Source organism: Corvus kubaryi, unplaced genomic scaffold (assembly GCF_017639235.1).
Source record: "Corvus kubaryi isolate FWS band 111438036 unplaced genomic scaffold, C.kubaryi_AGA036_p1.0 136, whole genome shotgun sequence".
NCBI classification, from domain to species: domain Eukaryota; kingdom Metazoa; phylum Chordata; class Aves; order Passeriformes; family Corvidae; genus Corvus; species Corvus kubaryi.
This window is the reverse complement of record NW_024580670.1, coordinates 8818786-8837064: the sequence shown is the minus strand read 5'-3', so window position 1 is coordinate 8837064 and position 18279 is coordinate 8818786. Positions and strand designations below refer to the sequence as shown.

Here is an 18279-nt window from a genome sequence, read left to right as displayed (position 1 = left end):
CGCAGCGCAGCGCCCCGGCCCCGCCACAGCTCGCCCGCCGCAGCCAGCGCCCACCGCCCCGCCACTCGTAGAGCGCCACGGTCCCACCGCCCAGCGCCAGCGCCAGCCGCCCGCCCGCCATCCACCGCACCTCCCACACCCGCGCCCCGAGCTCCCGCGCGGCCCCGCCGCCGCACGCCGCCAGCCGTGGCCCGCCGCACGCTCCGTCGCGCCGCACCGCCAGAACTGCCAGCCAGCGCCCACCGAAGACCGCTACTCGCGCCGCCGGCCCAGGCCCCGGTTCGGCCCGCAGCCCCTGCACGCTGGCCTCACGCAGCACGCTCCGCCGACCCGCCGCCTCCGCTGGCCCGCTGCCGCTCAGTCGAAACGCCACCACCTCCGGGCCCATACCTGTGGGACACCGCGTCAGCCGCCGCCGCTGGTCCCGCCGGCCGCCCCGTCCCGGTCCCACCGCTCACCCGCCAGCAGCGTGTCCCCCGCGAACTCCAGGGCTGTCACCGGCGCCACCAGCGCTACCGACTCCATCTTGGCGGCAGCAGCGGCGCCACCGCTCCCCCCCAGCGTTCATTGGCCGAATCCCACGTGCCGCCGCCCAGCCCGCCGCCCATTGGTCAGCCCCGCCCCCAGAGCACGCCGAGGCGGCGCCCGTGTCTCCACGCTTTATTGGCGCGCGACGCGGCCCCGCCCCCCCCGCCCTGCGCGGGAAAAAGTCACGTGCGCGCGGCAGCACCACCCCCCCGGCACTACAGCTCCAGGTGCACGCCGCTGTAGGCCTTGTCCACTGTCCACTCGCCCGGGGCTCCGGCCCCCGCCCCAGCCCCCGCAAAGCGCTCCATCTCCTGCTGGAACTGCTGCTGCCGCCGGCGGTTAGGGTCCACGTTGATCCAGTTGTTGGCGATCCACTTGGTGCCTTGGGTGACCAGGCAGCCCCCGTGCAGAGCGAAGTCGTCCAGCTCCCCCACCCAGCCTGCGGAGCAGAGCCCTGTTAGGCGGTGGCAAGGAGGGCAGGCACAGCTGGGACTGCACAGGGACATACAGCCAGCAAACACCAGTGCCATCTCTCCTGCCTGCACTACCTGCTTGGATTTGAGCTCACATACATCTTAAAGGAATTACTTTTCCGGGCACTCCCTCCATCTTGGGGCCATCTCACCCTAGCAGTTAAAAGGAGTTAGTTCATCAGGGCAGGCTTCCTAAGTGCAAAATGCCCATTGCCTCCATGTCTCCACTCAGCACAAGTGGCTCTCACAATCCAGATCACAGCAGCTGTTTTTCTCAGCTCTTCTGGAAAAAGTAAGGCTGGCATGGAAGAGATGGTGCTGCCACTAGAAGGCCCATGGAAGCCAGAGGCTTGCAGCCGTTTTAGAGATTGCATTTCAGCAGTTCTAAATGACCTGTTTACAATGATCCTATCATTTTTCTGTGGCAGACTTGCATCAGCAGCCACTTTCCATTTAGGAACAAATTGCTCATAAAACCACAACAGGGCTCTTCTCACAGGAGAGTGACAGTCTTGATATTATCACCCAACAGCCCAAACACTGGTCTTGTGACCTCAGTGGATTTTCTAGAGATGGAAACATGGGCTGCTCTCAGGGGACTTGGGATGCTACACTCCTTCCTCCCACCACAGCTCAAAATCTGTCATGTAAACCCTCTGGAGTCATACTCACCAGCAGCCTTAAAAATTCATGTCGATTCCCAGCCTGTCAGGGAAAACCGCACTGCGCTTTGTGACAAAAACAGCCCCAAGGACACATCATGGGGCTGCAGCTGAGCTACAAAGCAGGCATTGGCCCCAAGCGTGGCATGGGGTGGCCCATGTGTCCCAGTGCTGCAGAGCTGATGGCCGTGCCTTTGTCTACCTCCCCTCCCCACCCCTTTGGGCAACACCACATCAGTGACACATTTTGAATTGCAGACCAAGTTCCAGCAGGAGTTTCAGCTCGCACAGCAGGATGAAAGGCAGCTGGTGATGGTGAGTGCAGCCAAGGTCTTTGTTTGCTAGCTAGTCCTGTCCCCCAAAGACATCAGGAGCCACTGACCTACTGCCTGTAAACAAAGGCCTTTCAGAGTCAGGAAGCTCCTACCCAGCTGGTGACAAGTAGACTCTACAGTTCCCACTAGCAGGCAGCTACCACCCTTTTTTTGGCTGTTCTTTGAGCTCCCAGCTGCAGCAAGGAGATGATGGCTGTCACCTACTGCAGTCCTACCCCTCCCAAGAGCCCAGTTTTGAAGTGAGCCGGTACCTTCTCCATCTGACAGGTAGTTGTACCAGAAGACAGCAGTGCCTTGCTGAGGTTTCACTCGCAAATTGCCCTTGTCACAGTTTTTCCGAGTATCTCGCAGGTCAATGTCATTCTGGATCAAAGACTGGAGAGAAACCATAGGGAAGATGTCACGAACACGGCTGGAACAAGGCACACGCACTGGTACGACCCTGCCCCTCACCCTTGCCTGAGTGTCCCACAGGATGGCTTAAGGTTGATGCAGGGGCTTTCATAACCCAACTGGAGCAGCCAGTTTCAAGCCCCTGGATGTTCATAACCTGTTTCTGAGCAGCTGCCATTTCTTAACACACTGCCTGACACCTCACACTTCTGAGCAGGGAAAGCTGAGCTGTCAAATCCCTGTGCCTCTTCCCTTGTCCTCAGAGCAAAAAGACTGTTAAGTGGAGCATGGTTTCCCCAAAGCTCTAGCTACAAATGCTACTGCACGCCAACCTCATGCACCAGATCCCTCCTGCAGCCATAGTGAATAAAGACATTCAAAAAGGGACTCAGAATCCCCAGGGGTAACATGTAGGCGAGGTTCATTTACCGTCTCTTCGTATGTCCTGTTATCAGCGATAGGAAAGACTGTTTCACCTCCCCCAGTTACATTGTTCAGGTAGAACAGCACGGTCACATACCTGCAAGACAGAGGCTGTCAGGAGACACACCTGGAGCAGGAGGAGATGCACAGGGGTTGTCCATGCCCTGCCCCTCCACCATAAATACAGTGGCTCCTCCAAGACATCACATGGCACATGATTTACACTGTCAGCTTTTCTCCAAGAGTTAACACAAGGACAGCAAAGAAAACCCCTACCCAGAGTAGTGAATGGGCCTGTAGGCTCTGCTGGGGATGGCCCACCCACTCCGCTTTACTTGTGTGGACCCACAGGATTTGCCCACCTCCCCTTAAAAACCTCTTCATGCCAGTGATGTCCTGAGCTGGTTTGTGAGCCCACAACCTGAGCACTGAGTCATCAGGTGAGATGAGGTGAAATGGCTCCACACACCTTGAAAACCCTCCACACCCCTTGTCTAACGTGTTCAGAGCAGAGCTTACCGGCAGGAGGTCTCAAAGGGAGCGCTTTCATTGGCAACAAGCTTCGTGTGGCTGCAGGCAGTCTCAGGGAACACGGGGCCACTGTCCATGTGGGCGTGGTAGTGCCCTCCTTGGTCGTACCGCACAACCTGGAGGGGCTCGCTGTGCTCTACGATCTCAGGGGGCAAGCGAGTCAGGCGCATTACCCTGGGGAAGAGCAGAGCAGGTGAGTGGAAAGCATCCTCACCCTGGTCAGCCACTACTCCCAAGCAGTGAATAAATCCAGAGAAAGAGAAGCCCCTTCCCCAAAAGACCGGAGAGACGGATGGGCTGCAGCGAGCATGCCAAGAGACAACCAGGTCCTTACAGATCTGTTGGACCATCAGCATCGGCTCAGAAAGCCCTCATCAAGGTTAAAGAAAAAGAAAAAACAGAACAAAACTGATGGAAGCATCTCCAGCTCTCAGGAAGACTTTGCTTGCTCAGCAAGATCCCTTCTGTGCGTGTCCCTGGAGCCTTCATGTGCCATCTCATCACTTCTCTGGACTCCTGCACACCACCTACAGACCTCAGGGACAGTTAGCAAAGCACAGGGCCCCTGCTGAGAGTGAATGAGAGACTAGCTCTAGGAATAGTCTTATCACCTAACTCACCTTTCCCTGTTGCCTTTTCAGCAGCCTCCCCCAGGGCAGAGGGGCACTGGAAGTGATCAAGGAGACTGGAGCCCTCCTGCTCTGGGATTTTTCCACTGCTACATCTGAGATCATCCCCAAGGCAAGCAGGTACGTCTTGAGACCTGCCAAAGAACACTCAGAGCTCTGAGAATCTGGACCAGTGAAGCCCTTGGGGCAGGTGCAAGGAGAATGTGGCACCCGGGCAGGATGGCAAAGCCCCTGCAGGCGCTGCCTGGTCCCAGGGAGGACTAACAGCCTCCTTCAGTGCTGTGTCTTCATGTCCTCCTGATAGTGACCAACTGGAAAGCGTACAAGCGGAATGCTGTGTGTGCTGGCTAGCTGGCATGGAGAAGGTGGCAGCCACAGTCTGCTCTAATCAAGGCAATATGCAACCCCATTTTCCTACTGGAATGCACTGCAGAAAAGGAGTGGCCAACAGCTGTTTTTCAGGCCTCAGGACAGGTTTTACCCATGTTCTGGGTGAGGACCAACACCACAAGAACAAGCGATTCTCCAGCCAATTATCTGAAACTCACCACAACTACATGATTTGGCCTTCATGCTGGGCTTCAGCTCTTCCCAGTATCAAATCTGAGACGAAGGGAAGGGTAAGAGGTTCTCCCATCTGCCATGAGCTGCCTTACAGTATGTGTGCTCGGAGGATTAAACTAACTTGGCTTATTTAAGGTGAAGTTTTGCTTTTTAAAAAGTCAGCTCTGAACAGCAAAGACAGATTTCAGTGAAATGCATGAGTAACTAAAGCAAACGACAGTAACTGCTGGCACCCAGACAGCATTGGAAATGGGCAGTTTCTCCCAGTAAGCTCAGTTACTAATTAGAATGAATGATTTCATATACTGCCAAATCTTCCTGGTTTTATAGGGCTGTTCCCAAAAGTGAATGGAGATGCTGAAAGGTTCGATTTTTTCTTTTTCCCTTTCCACAGGACAATACAAATTCTTGTTCTAATGAAAACCTCCTCTCTCCATTTTGTGTCTGTGTTCATTGCTCTTTATACTCCAAAGACTTTTCACACAATTAGGAAGTGTGAATATTAGCAAGTCTGCCACTGCCTCTCCCAGCACACAGGTGGTGCTTGTGCCTACCCAAACCCAACCTCCCCTCAGCTGCCTGGCCCTTACCTTTGCCGAATGGCTCTCATGACCCGGTGTGCCCCCTCGCCCTGGTACAGCCAGGTGTGCTGGCTGTTGCGAACCAAGTCACTCATCTTCACCTTCTGGCTTCCCATGTACTTGTGGAAATCACGGATATTCAACTGCTTGAACTCCTCCAAACTTAGCACACCTATGGGAACACAGGAAAAGCCACCTGACTCTGGCACAGGTAATAGTTATTGTGTCCTGTACTTGGAGAAACACCAGCTAAGGGCACTGCACAAACTGCCTTCCTCACAGTCAGGGTCCACTGTGTCCATCACAGGCTGCACCCCTTCTGCCCATGATCGTGGGCTCCAGCAATGCTCTCGCCTGCAGCAGAGGACACAGAGCAACCTGCCAAAGTGAACTGTGCAGGGTCAGAACTGGGACAGGCAAAACACCATTTTAAACTTTAAAAAGCTCCTAAAACACACAAATCAATACATCAAAAGAGAGAAACAGACACCAGAGTTCTGATATACACAAGAAAGTCTGTGCCACCCAATCTCTTGACGCTTATTACTTAGATATTTAAATCAACATCTTTAAGGACAGAGTGGGACACCTCAGACTACATTTTCTATATGACCTTGCAGGGTAATTAAGAAAAAGCCAAACCCAAACCAAGCAGTGCATTATCCTGCATTCGTGTAATTGCAACACATAAATGAGGAATGCATGACAGCATGGTCTTGCATAAGTAGAAATAACAGAAAAGCAAGAGGTATAAAGCAGTTTCTTCTAAAACAGGTATTTCTTGTTTGCACTCAACTGGAATCAGCAAGGACTCTTGCCTTTGTCAGCTTCAGGAAACTCCTCATGTTTGCTGTTTCCCTGTTCTGGAGAAGGGAAGCCTTGCACAGGTCCCTGGGCACCAGCATGCAGTGTGCTGCCCTGGGCTGCCCAGCACACACCATGGGCTGGGAGAGGAGCTCATTCAGGCAGCAAAGCCAGTGCTGCTGGGAGCCAGCTCTGCTCCCTGGGCACCAGCACCCCCTGGCAGGAGGAGGGACCAGCCACAAGGGTCAGCCAGGGACAATTCCTCAGGTGCAAGTGGTCAAGACCAAATGATCCACTGTTATTATTCCTACTGTCTCTCTGTCCCCACTTCCCCTTACTCCCCACAGTCTTTGATGACACAGTGCCACATCCAGGTTGTGACCTGGTCTCTCAGTGTCATGTACCAATCTAATAACAGAGGGAAGCAGCACTCTGGAAGCAAGGTCCTGCCAATAGCTCTTTAACAGGATCTTTCATTTGTTAATGTCCAGAATGGTGGAAAAGCCACTGAGGACTCAGTCAGACCCCTGCCAAGAATGCCACCAGCCTGGAGGAGAGTGCCCTCCGGATATTTATGCATTCACACTGCTACTGCTTCAACTCCAAAGCAGCTCCTCCTGGGCAGCTCTCAATGCCAGGTCACTGGAAGAGTGTGCAGAGCCTGTGCATTCACTTAATTTGATTAGGAAATGGAGTGTTGCTTAATTGAGGCCACTCTAATTAGAGCAGCAGAGGTTAGAGTGTATGTCCGGACCAGCAGGAGCCCTTGGGAGATGGGGGGCAGGAGGGGCAGAAGTGGCCTCATGGAATACAGAGAGGTTCCAGCAGCAGAGAGGGGGGTCAGCGCCAAAGGCTGACTGATAAGATCACCCCCACCTCCACTTATTCCACTCTCCCCTCACAGTGACATGGGGCTCTTGGCCTGCTGCAAAAGTCTCCCTGAAAGGGGGGTGGCATGCAATGTGTGTCTGAACATCTGCATCCCAGGTAACAAGAGCTCTGTAGTCAGAACCTGAGCAGTCTCTCAGACCAGGGGAGCAGAAGCATAGCCCTAAGACCCTGTTAGAGCAGGGCACGAACCAAGGCAGGTCTGACAGGGAAGAGGGAGTGCAGAGTTGTGGTCTGGTCCTGCTCCAGCAAGATCCAAGCCCAGGCAGTGGGACCACTTAGCTGCTAGAGTGGTGATGCAGGGGCAGGAGTGCTGCAGTAAGAGGGTTACACTGCATTTACTTTCCTGAGAAGGTCTCTAGAAGTGTTACTTCCCTTTGAAGAATTCAGCTAGAGAAACAGGCCTGGGCAGGGACATGGCTTATGCTCTCCCCCACACGGCTGTGCAAGGTGTCCAAGGTGCTGAGGGTGAAGGGATTTCCATGGAGCTGCTCTTACCATTCCCATCAGGATCAGCTTTGACCGCTGTGTACATCTCCCGGATGTTTTCGGGGGTCATCCACCTGCCATTCCCTAGGCGGGTATGGGTCAACACCTGAAATTCATAAATGGATTTAAAAAAGGCACTGGTTTCTTGCACTCCTGAGCCCCTACAGATTCCCTGCATGAGGCCTGGTGGGATCTCCTCCACAGCACATCAGCCAGACAGGCAGCAGCACATCTCTGCAGAAAGACGACTGCAGTGAGTATCATCTGGCAGCCACACACAGAGTGTGGCTGATGAATGCTGTTATTTCCAGTTTAGGTCATGGCAAATGACTGCTGGGACTTGGTTAACCAGCCCTGAGGTGGAGAGAGCACAGCTCTTCCTCTTGAAGGGAAAGTAAAGCTATTGATAAAGTGAATGCTTTTACTTGTCCAAAGTAAGGGCTTGGAACAAAATTCTTCCCTTCAACATGTACAGAGAGATGCAGAAGCCTGAAGAGCTCTCAGCAGGCTCTGACCTTCAGAGAAAGCAGCCTTGCCCTGGGCTGTCACTGGCACAGCTCCCCATACTCCACAGCACTCATGGTGCACGGGATAGTTCAGACTCCTGGTTTCACTTGAAATGGGAGCCCGAGGAGGGACACACTTGAACTGCCAGGACTTGCCCTGATGCACCCTGCCATACAGGGCAAGGGTGCTGAAGAGCTGTGGACAAGGTGCTCATTATCCCCTTCAGCTCATCAATAGGTGTGGCTTTGTGAATTCACAGAGTAAATTCCCCACAGGCTGCACAAAGCAGGGCCGATGTGACAAACTCACTTCCCAAGACATACAGCAAGAGGCAACCCACAGCACAGAAACATTTAATCCAGCATATTCAAAACACACATGTCCTGCCAAGGACTGCTGCTGCCTCCCAATAGCATGACAACTACTGCACATTGCCCCAGAAACTCCCATTCTGAAGGCCAGCACAAGTTCTGAGACCTAAAATTAAGCTAATTGTGATTGGTATATCCTGGGGTCTGGCCCCACCCGAGCACATGAGTAACCAAGAGAGCATCTGATGAGGGGATGTGCCAGAGGGTCCCCAGCAAACCTCCCCCAGTCTGTCCCACACTCTACCTCTTTGAGCTGCAGCTGCCCATCCTGATTGTGATCCAGCAGATTGAAAATGTCCATCTGGCTGATTTCAATCATTTCCATGGCTTCCTCATAGTCCTCTGTTGGTAGGATCTGGCTCTTCTGCAGCCCCTTCAGCTTTGCCAGATGGACAATGAGCTTGCACTCCTCCTCTGTCAGGAAGTCAGGAATTTCTGCAACAAAGTGTCAGCAGCAACAGAGACTGAGGAACTGTTACAGTGGGATCCCATGCTGGTGGCAGGAGACTCAGGGAAAAAACCAAAAGAGGTAGGGGGGAAATTTAGGAACTGGCTAAGTTTGGGACATTCAAAAACACCCACCCTTCTACCAGAAGGGCTCTCAAAGAGCATACACCACACACCTGAGCTGTTGGAGGCAGGTATTTTTATAGCAGCAGTTCCTAAATGTTTGGATCCTGGGGTCAAGCCCTTAAACTCTCTCACAGATACCACAATGGACAAAGGAGTGAACAAACATGTGCATATCACTGCATATTACCATTTCAAAGGTGCCATGTGGATCACAGTCTGGGAACTGCTGCTTTACTGGAAGGAAGGCCAAAAATCTTTACAGTGGGCAGTGGTGATGGCCAGGGTTTCAGACTTCCTTGCTCTCATGTGGAGAGGATGGCACTTTGCACTGGCACTTTGCACAAAACCAAATCCCTTTCAGGGGAGCATGGCACAGTGCTCTACTGTGAAACTCAAACAGAAAGGAGAAAAATTCTAACTTACTCCCTCTCATTCTCTTGATCCCCCACTAAAAATGCTCTTCAAATGTAATATTAAAGAGGAAGATACTGGACAGGGAGGATGCCAGTCTCCACACCCAGGTACCTCCAGCTTTCCTTTGCAGCACCAACCCAGCCGCAATCAGGCAATTGCACAATCCCAAGCAAATTGAAGTGCAGAGAAATACACTGCTGACCATGAGGCTAGGAGATTTTTAGCTGCATGGTACATGGGGCATGCACTTGGAAAGCACTGGCAAGATTCCATCCCAGAGCACAGTTCGACTGTGGCCCAGGAAGTTGAGAGGATCCTCCTGGCTGGTGTCTGTCACAGCGAGGGTGACCTTGTTACCAGCTGCTGAGACTTTTGAAAAGGGAAAGAAAAACCACCAACGCAGGACAGGTTAAGTGCTCCTAGACCCAAGGTCCTGCTCTCCAAATTGCAGCTCCCTAGAGCTCCTGCAGGTATGTGCCAAGGACACATTATAGATCAACTACAGCAGCCATCCTCAAATGGAGGGAAAAAATTAATTACTTTCATGACCTGAAATCAACCCTATCAGCTCAAGCTGTCAATAGGCAGTTGGCTTCCTGCTAAGCACAGACCAGAACTAGCCCTGTAGAAAATGAGCTGTTCCTGAGAAGCCCCAGGAACACAATGCAGCCAGCTGTATCCGTAACACGCTCCAAGGAAACAATTTCCGCCACAGGCAGCACAGGGTCCTTGTGCCAGAGGATGCTTCAGAACTGGAGCTTCTACTGACCAGTTTGAACCTCATGGCACAGCACCAGGTCCAAATGAACCGTGTGCACTGGCAACCAGCACCCCCAGTATTTCCACTTCCCCAAACTGGGCTACAATAATGATGGCTTATGCTTATGGAATCTTAATTATGTGCAGGAGGAAGGACAATTCCACTCTTCAGTGGTAGCGACGGGATTTCAGAATGAAGTAGGAATTCTGTTAACTGGAAAGTGTGTGGTCATGCAGGTTGCAAGGTGAGGGGGTTTCCAGCTGAGTGCTGCCAATCCTGTCTGCAAACAACCTGGCTCCACAGCTGCAAATTAGTTCCTCTCTGCCCTCAGCTCTCTTAAACAGTTAACTTCTGGCTGTGAGACCATCCTATCTCCCTGCCTGCTCAACAATAGATCCAGCTAAACAAATGCCTCCTAATTGACTTTAAGCAACACTTGATTGCTTTTACAAAAAACAAAAGAGAGGAAAACATTAGGGTTTATGAAATAATGACTAATCCTGGAGCAAGAGAAAGGGGATGGGTTGGAGCACTGGTGTCAAACAGAGATTCAATCTTGGCTGAAAGAGCCCCAAGACACATGGGCCAAGTCATTCATCCCTCCCCAACTGCCCTCATTTCCACACCTGCTGATCTAAGCCAAACCCCTGCTAAAATACAAACAATCAGGGCCGCTGGCAAATGAAAACTGGAGCATTGTCTTCCCCATGAGGGCTCTGAAAGGGCCGCACTTAATGAGGATGGATTGACAAAGAGGTGGCTCTTGGCTATAAAAGGCATCCCACAGTCAGGAGCAGCTCAGTCTGGGGTGTGCTGTTGGTTCACTCGCTCCAAGCATGGTCACATCCCACCGCAGGCACCCCTCGAGGTTGGGTGGCCCGTGGCTGCTGGGTCTCCTGGCACGGCTGCTGCTCTGGGGCTCTCCGGGTGCTTGGGCGAGCTACCTGAGGAGATCCTCCAGCTGCATGCCCATCCCACACCGCATGGCCTTGTGTTACGATATTGGCTACTCCGAGATGAGGATTCCCAACCTGCTGGAGCATGAGACCATGACAGAAGTCATCCAGCAGTCTTCCAGCTGGCTGCCCTTGCTGGCTAGGGAGTGCCACCCAGACGCTAGGATTTTTCTCTGCTCCCTCTTTGCACCGATCTGCTTGGACAGGTAAGATGCTTTTACGAGTTACTTCAGCTGTAACAGTTAACTCCCCACAGGAGCACAACTACATGTGCCTCCTGAGAGAAAATGCATTCGATGTGATCTGTGCAGTCCCCAAGAAGCAGTGCTGCTGCTCTTGGCAAGGGACAATTGGATTACTCAACAGTGAACATCCCTCTGAAAGCAAAACATGAGCATTTCATATCACAGGAGCAGAAATATGTTCCCTCCTCGGGATTCTTCAGCTCTCTCACCCCAGGCACTGCTGCCACATGACCTGGCTCCCCCCTCCTACACTGCAGTAGCTGCTGTCACACACCAGCTTCACCTCCCACCTCCGGTGCAGAGGGACCCCAGCTCCTGCCCCAAACACATGGTTTCTCAGTTTCCCAACTGTTCCAGCAGCAGAAACAAATCCCCAGTTTTGAGGTGCAGGTCTCAAAGTAGAGGTGCTAAGGAAATTTGGTGTGTAATCGGGCACCTGCAAAGATAAGCAGCCTTTGCACAACTAGAGAAGTTCCCTAAGGAGGTGAAGGGCTTCTGGCAGCTGCCTTGTATTGAACAGCCTTATCCCTCCTGCCCTCAGAAATTCCTTGCTTGCTTCCTGGACATGAACGTTCAAAAAAAATCCAAGATCCCAAAATTGCCTGCTAACCCTTTAACACAGCCCTGTGCAGCAGCGGTGTTGCCAGGGCTCGACCCTCAGCCTCCTGCCAGGCACACGGAGGTGCTGACAGCCCATCCCCTCCCCAGGCTCATCTATCCCTGCCGCAGCCTCTGCGAAGCCGTCAAGAGAAGCTGCGCGCCCGTCATGGCTTGTTATGGCTACCCCTGGCCCGAAATCCTGAATTGCAACAAGTTCCCTGCAGATCATGAACTGTGCATCGCAGCAGTCTCCATGGATGAAAATTCCTCAAGCAGGAGAAGTAAGAGGTTTTGTCTTCATGTATTTTCCCATATGTAACACTGAAAGCTCAAAAGGATGATCCTACAACTTGTTTCTATTCTGCATATTTCTGGTTTTAAGCTGTATTTTAAAAAAAAAAATTACAAATTCTAGTTTTGTTCTGTCTGGGAACTGTGTCTAGAAAATTAGCATAACATTGACTGTGGCTTGTTCCTCTCTCAGCTGTATTCATTAGCTCCCTGAGTGCCATCAGACCCTGCAGGGTTTGGGGTAGGGGGAAGGAAAGGCTGCAAAGCCTCCAGCCCAGGCACAGTGGGAGAGCTCATGAAGTGCAGACTCCCAGCAGCGAGACGTGCTTCCAGTGGAGCTACAGAGCTGCAGCCCTGATCTTTCAGCTCTGTCTAGGGCTTAAAAATATGCAAAAAGAAATGTTTTGCAAGCCTTCTCTTTAAACATTAGAAACACCATGAAGGGACATGAGCCTCTGCAGACATGAGTTACACCAGAAAAAAGTCTGTCTGAAGGACTAAATTAACACCCAGATACTGATGAATACTGGGGGAGATTCAAGAGCAGTTAAGGGAAGAACAGATATTTCAACAATATCATTTCAGCATCACTGAATGGAGTCTGGCCATACCACTGGTTTTGCTGTTTCATCCAAATTAGGAGATCTTCACTAAGCATTTTCACTGCTGCTTCAACATGCAGCAACGCGCACAAGGCTGAACAAAGCACAAGCAGTGTCTGCCCCAGTCACAGGAAGGAGAGTTTTAACATTTCCCACCCTGCCTGTCTGTGCTATCTTTCCAGGGCCTGGGTAGCTCAGGAAGAAGCATCACTAAGAAACAGCAAACCACCACTCTTAGATCTCAAAATTTCATTGTGCCTTTTCTAGTGTAGCTTGACAAGGGTGTTATAACCTAATTTCTGCTGCAGCAGTGCCCCGAGCCAGCTGCAAGGACTGCGAGCTTGAGGAGGCCAGCACTGCCAGGGAGATCCTGGAAAGCCTCTGTGCCAATGATTTTGGTGAGTACCCTCCTTCTCCTCTCAATTGGTGCCATTCCCTCCAGCAGCCAAACAGTGTCATGGACAGAAAATAGCTTTGCCATAACATATTGACTTGGAGAAACTGCAGCTTTTACAGCAGATACCAGGGATTTTCAGTTTCCACCTTACCTGTGAGGTAGCAGGAGGGCCTAGCTCCTGGCAGCACTGAAAGTGAAGACCTGCTTTATTTCTGTGGGCTCTGATTTGGTTTTGGTCTGTGACTGCTAAAAACAAGCAGTACTCTGGTTTTCCCTTGCATACAAACATTTCAATCAATGCCTATAAGAATCTTTAGCAATGCCAGCTATTTCAAACGTTAATACTGTTGTTCTAGTATTGTGACTCTCCCTCTCCTAGCCCAAGCAAGTCGCAGAACTGGCTCTGCTCAATCAGCTGGCAGGAAGTTTTCAAGCAACCGTCCTGAATTCAGGCATATAAATAGAAAAATAAAAAGATTTTTCAATAAAAGCAAAAAGGTTACAAATCCTGAGCAGCTGTCAGTCATGTCACTTCCTGAAATCCCTGCTCAGAGAAAAGTAATTTGCAGACCAGGACTTTGATGCATCTGCTTGCTTGTGCCCATGATTCCTCCAGGGTTTCTGGAGTGGTGCTGATACATCTTTGCCACTCTTATGAGGGAAATGGATTGAGGGAGAAGGAGGTCTTTTCTCCCAAGTAACAAGGACAAGAGGAAATCGCTTCAAGTTGCAATGAAGAGGTTCAGATTGGGTAATACGAAAAATTTCTGTACCGTAAGAATTATCAAGCACTGGAACAGGCTTGGGGTTGAGTCACCTGAAGGTATTTGAAAGACATGTAGATGTGGCAGTTGAGGACATGGTTTGATGGTGAACTGGGCAGTGCTAGGTCAGTGGCTGAACTTGATCTTTGAGGTATTTTCCAACCTAAATAATTCTGTGATTCTAAGAACAGTGTTCACTACTGGAAACTAACCTCAAATGAGAACTTTTACAAGTTCACTGCAATTACAAAAGCTCGGACAGATACTTCCCCACATTACAGAGACAGCAGAGAAGCCTTGGGCTGGCTCTATGTGTTGAATTGGTGAGAGCTATGAAGAGTAAACAGAACTCACAGCTCTTTTTCCATCCCCTGCAGCAGTGAAAATCCGAATCCTGAGGAAGAACACCACCAGCACCACCACCATCTCGGACTTCGATCTGGACTCCTCCAAGCTGGAGGTGCTGAAGCATGGCCCGCTCCTCAGAACTGAAATCCCTGCCAGGCTCCAGCAGTGGCTGGACATAGATGCCACCTGTGCCCACAACATCATGCGAGGCACTCATGCAGGGGTCTTTGTTGTAAGTGGTGAAGTACAGAATGACAAAGTGGTGGTGAACAAGGCCTATGCCTGGCAGAAGAGGAACAGGAACCTGCACCAGGCGGTGCGGAGGTGGAAACATCACCGCTGCCCCGAACAGGCGGGACGGAAGGTCTGAAAAATCTCAATTCCAGCAACAAGAAACTGCTCCCTTCCCTATGGCTAGAAAACTCCTTTCCCTGGCAGGTGGTGTTTTGGAGATGTACAGTTGTATTTCTAGGTGATTTGAAGCAGTCATAGTGCACAGATAGGGCTTCACTACAGATCCCGTTTTACCAAGACAGAGCTTAAGGATGCAGGTTTAACATGTTCCTCTCACAAGGCTCTGTAGATCCTGGATGTGCAATGTTCAGCTTTGTGTAGGATCCAACATCACAACAAAACTTAACTATGCAGGTGAGGACAAACTAGAAGAAACCTTTAATAACAGTTCCTTCTAGCTCTCATTATCAGAACTGGTATTTCAGATTCATTATTTGACCCTGAGACACTGATGCGGTCCAAGTGCCTGCTTGCTTTCTGTCCAGAGATTACATGAAAGTCTCCCTGACTGCGAAGTAATACTTTTTATGTAATGGAGCAAATACTTTACTCTTGAACAGTCTGAGGTAAATTAACCAGGAGAAGAACCCACCCCGGCTATGCCCAGCCCCTTAGAAACTACATGCTGAACTCTGCTCTTGAGTCAGGCTGTCCCTTCAGCTTCCTGTGCTGAGAGTTGATGAGCATCCACACAGGCAAAAGGAAACAGCCATTCTCAAGCAGGAAAGGCACAGAGCAGATAGCTGAGGGTTTCTGCATAACAGGGAAAACTATTTTTCCACATCAGAAATTCAGTGTGGATCAGAAGATTCTGGTAACTGGGGATATCACAAGAATGTTGAGAAAAGCAGAGCATGAGTGAGACATCAGCTGTTCAAAGCTCTGCTTTGGTGTGAGCAACAGCTTTGCTTGGGACTGGGAGGCGAGTCCCAGCCCCAGCACAGTAGGATATTGCAGTTCCGATATGGGAGCAGGGGAGAAACCCTCCACAGCTGCCTGGCCTTCCACCTGTACACAGAGAAGAGAGAAGATATGGGAAAACTCAGTCTCACCAAGTTCTCTGCAGCTCACTCTCTCACCCAAGCAGGACTGTCACTCCCTGCAGGGGTACACACTGTGCTCCAGACGACAGAGCAGAAAACAGCAAATCCCCAAATGAGAAAACAGATCGGATTTCTACTGCCTAACAAAGCACTGTCCATGGAAAGTTTTCCATATTGGCTTAAACCTGTGGCTGAAATAAAAGAAAACAAGGGGAAAAAACAGCCTTTGGGAGGAATGCTTTCTGCCTTGTTGGTGATGCCTGTGCACAGACCGCTGCAGGCTGCTGGAGACACATCGGTCTGCTGGAGACATATTGCCTCCCCGTGCTCACAAGGCACACCAACAACCCACGCTGTGAGCTCCTCCTCACACTGGTGTGGGCTGAAACGAGCGCTCAGACACACTGCAATTCAGCTGTGCCCTGACATTTGTGCAGTGATTACTTTTCTTCCCTGAGGCTCAGAAGAAAAACACAGCGAATTTTCCTATTTTTATTCCTCCCCACTGTCTTGTCTTAAAAACTGCTGCCCAATCCACAGAATCTGCTGTCAGGTGGTCCCTGCAATGGCAATATCTTCTGAACAGACTGCGTTTGTAAAACAGAACACATAAAAGCTCTGAAGGTTGAAAAGGCTTTGTCTGATTTTTTCCATTAGTAGGGCTATTTGGTTACGAGTGTTTCCCAACTGAAAATCCACAGATGGTCTGACTTACAAGCTTTAGAAAAGAGGCCTTGTAGCCAGAGGGCGGAAAAAATAGGGCAGGGTTTTTTTCACAGCTCCATAAAATACACTTGGGTTTCATGCAGATGTGACTTAGCCACACTTAAAAAACAAACCTAAAGTTCCCCTACGATGTCCAGCCCATGCTCTGAAGCCCAGAGAACACATTAAATCATTTATGAGTGCCTGCTCCTGTGGTCCCACTGCAGCCTGCTCTGCTGAAAGCAAAGATGATAGACCAGGGACTGTTTCCTTAAATTCTCTTGTATGCTGCAGCACTTCGTGTTAAATCCCCAGAAACTCAAGAGTCTTTGCTAAGGACTTCTGTATTTACCAAACACAACAAAGTTAAATACACACTTCCACTAATTTAAGCAACAGAGATGCAATGCATTAGTTTTTTTAAACCAGTTGAATTAGATTGGTACTGCTTGCATAGATAGAGAAGTCTCTGGAAGTCTTTTAAAGTCAGATCTGGCTCCTGGCAGGTTTATCCAGGAGATAAGAATTGTCTTGCAACTTGCAGTTTCTAAATAAGGGACTCCTTATCAGAGGACAAAGGAGAACAGACTTGTGGCATCTCAAATGGTGAATGTCTGTCACAGTCTGTGATGGCATCCTTAGGGAGCAAAGCTTCCCTCAAAACCAATGGAGGTGCTGGAACAAGAAGCTAAAAACTGCAGGATTACTGCTGCCAGGACAAACCTGCCTTTTATCATCCTCAGCACCTTCCTTGCAGGCCAGGACCAACTGTTTCACTTCAGTGGAACTGGAAAGGCTGGGAAAAAGGAGACAGGGGTTTTCCTGAGTGAAAACCAGAGCAATTGCCTCGACCGTGGTTCTGGTAATGATATCAGTTTTGTGATGCTGTGGGGTTTTATCAGATCCAGGTTGGTGTGTCTGTTTAGTGAATGTCAGAAATCCACTAAGAAATTCATGGTGAGGTTTTCAGTGTGTATGATCTACTTGGAAACAGAAAAAAACCCCCTCTATTTATATTATTGAGAAAGCATCTGAAAGATTCTCTACTTTCTTTTCAGAAAGAACAGGTTTTCTCTGACTTTGCAGTAGTAGGAATTTTGTAATGATTGATCCCCCCCCAAATTACTACATTGTCAGTGGATTTCCAGAACACAGAGCTCAATTAGTGAGACTTGACCAGTGACAGCAAAACCTCACAGAAAGGTAAAGAGGATTTAAAAATATCAAAAAGGCAGATGTTGTGTGGTGGTGTATCAGAGAAGCCAAAAATAAAGATAAATCTAGAACAGAACATGAAATGGTGGAAGACTTAAAATCTATCAATTCTCCTGTTACTCGTTTCCTCAGTGCTGAAGCACCAACACTAAATTGCTTTTTCATAATTTATTAACAAAAGTTTGGGTATCTCTTGTCCTTTCCTTACATTGAGCATCTTCTTCATGCTTCTTGCCAGTGATCTGCTGTCTATTCCTAGTATTTCACAGAGAATCTGAAAAACCTGGAAAGGTTAATCTTCCAAATTCTTCAAAGTGAGCCATCCAGAATAAGTAACCTCTGCGAATTTTACATTAAAATACCTTAAACGATACCACACTCTTTCTAACGCAGCCCCAGGGAGCAGCAGCACAGGGAGGTGATGCCAACACGCGGGAAGTCATCTTCCCCCGAGTGGGTGTAAGACAGCGGCGGGTGTCAGACAGACACGCACACACACACACCCCGCTCCGCCGTCAGGACGGAAATCCCCCCGCTACCGGCGTGCCCGGGCCCGGCAGCAGCTGCCCCCGGCGGGGCCGGTACTCACCGAACAGGAGCGGCTTGAGACTGAGGGTGCGCACGGCGTGGGCCCTGCCGGGCACCAGCTCCACCCGCTGCGTGTGGCCCACCTGCGGGGAGAGCAGCGGTCAGCGGTCAGCAGCCAGCGGTCAGCAGCCAGCGGCCCCGGCCCCAGCCCCCGGTCGCGGCCTTGCCTTGATGCCCTCGAGGCGCGGGAGGGCGCGGGCGGGCGGCGGCGGCGGCGGCGGGGGGGCGGCGGGCGGCCCGCCGGGATCGCCCGCGGTGAGGTGCACGGAAGGGAGAAGACCAGCGCGTGGAGCTGGTGCCCGGCAG

At 50.8% G+C, this 18279-nt stretch overlaps 3 protein-coding genes and 1 long non-coding RNA gene across 5 annotated transcripts in view; 1 reads left to right on the top strand and 3 right to left on the bottom strand.

Moving 5' to 3' along the window:
• The window catches only part of WDR6 (WD repeat domain 6), a 10797-nt gene extending 10181 nt beyond the window's left edge, over positions 1-616 (bottom strand). Inside the window, exons 1-2 of the mRNA XM_042053847.1 lie at positions 459-616; positions 55-390 (exon numbers count right to left, since the gene is read on the bottom strand). Coding sequence (XP_041909781.1) covers positions 55-390; positions 459-525 — 403 coding nt within the window. The 5' untranslated portion in view covers positions 526-616. The remainder of the gene's footprint in view (positions 1-54; positions 391-458) is intronic.
• Positions 617-644: 28 nt separating this feature from the next.
• Positions 645-18279, bottom strand: part of P4HTM (prolyl 4-hydroxylase, transmembrane) — an 18090-nt gene continuing 455 nt past the window's right edge. The window contains exons 2-10 of the mRNA XM_042053836.1: positions 18141-18265; positions 17975-18056; positions 8423-8613; positions 7310-7406; positions 5129-5291; positions 3334-3519; positions 2821-2911; positions 2250-2373; positions 645-967 (exon numbers count right to left, since the gene is read on the bottom strand). Of these exons, the coding sequence (XP_041909770.1) occupies positions 744-967; positions 2250-2373; positions 2821-2911; positions 3334-3519; positions 5129-5291; positions 7310-7406; positions 8423-8613; positions 17975-18056; positions 18141-18265 (1283 nt within the window). The 3' untranslated portion in view covers positions 645-743. The remainder of the gene's footprint in view (positions 968-2249; positions 2374-2820; positions 2912-3333; positions 3520-5128; positions 5292-7309; positions 7407-8422; positions 8614-17974; positions 18057-18140; positions 18266-18279) is intronic.
• On the top strand, positions 10712-15553 carry LOC121658582 (secreted frizzled-related protein 5-like). 2 transcript variants are annotated; one of them, XM_042015664.1, is made up of 4 exons: positions 10712-11087; positions 11835-12007; positions 12928-13017; positions 14158-15553. In XM_042015664.1, the coding sequence occupies exons 1-4, from the start codon at positions 10762-10764 to the stop codon at positions 14496-14498; spliced, it is 930 nt and encodes a 309-aa protein (XP_041871598.1). In that variant the 5' UTR covers positions 10712-10761; the 3' UTR covers positions 14499-15553. The 2 variants fall into 2 exon arrangements, with proteins under 2 accessions (XP_041871598.1, XP_041871606.1); XM_042015672.1 differs by having other exon boundaries at positions 10715-11087; positions 12931-13017.
• On the bottom strand, positions 14581-17968 carry LOC121658591. The gene is made up of 2 exons (XR_006014009.1): positions 17748-17968; positions 14581-17659 (listed from the first exon to the last, which is right to left on the bottom strand). It is a non-coding gene; the product is annotated as an uncharacterized LOC121658591 (long non-coding RNA).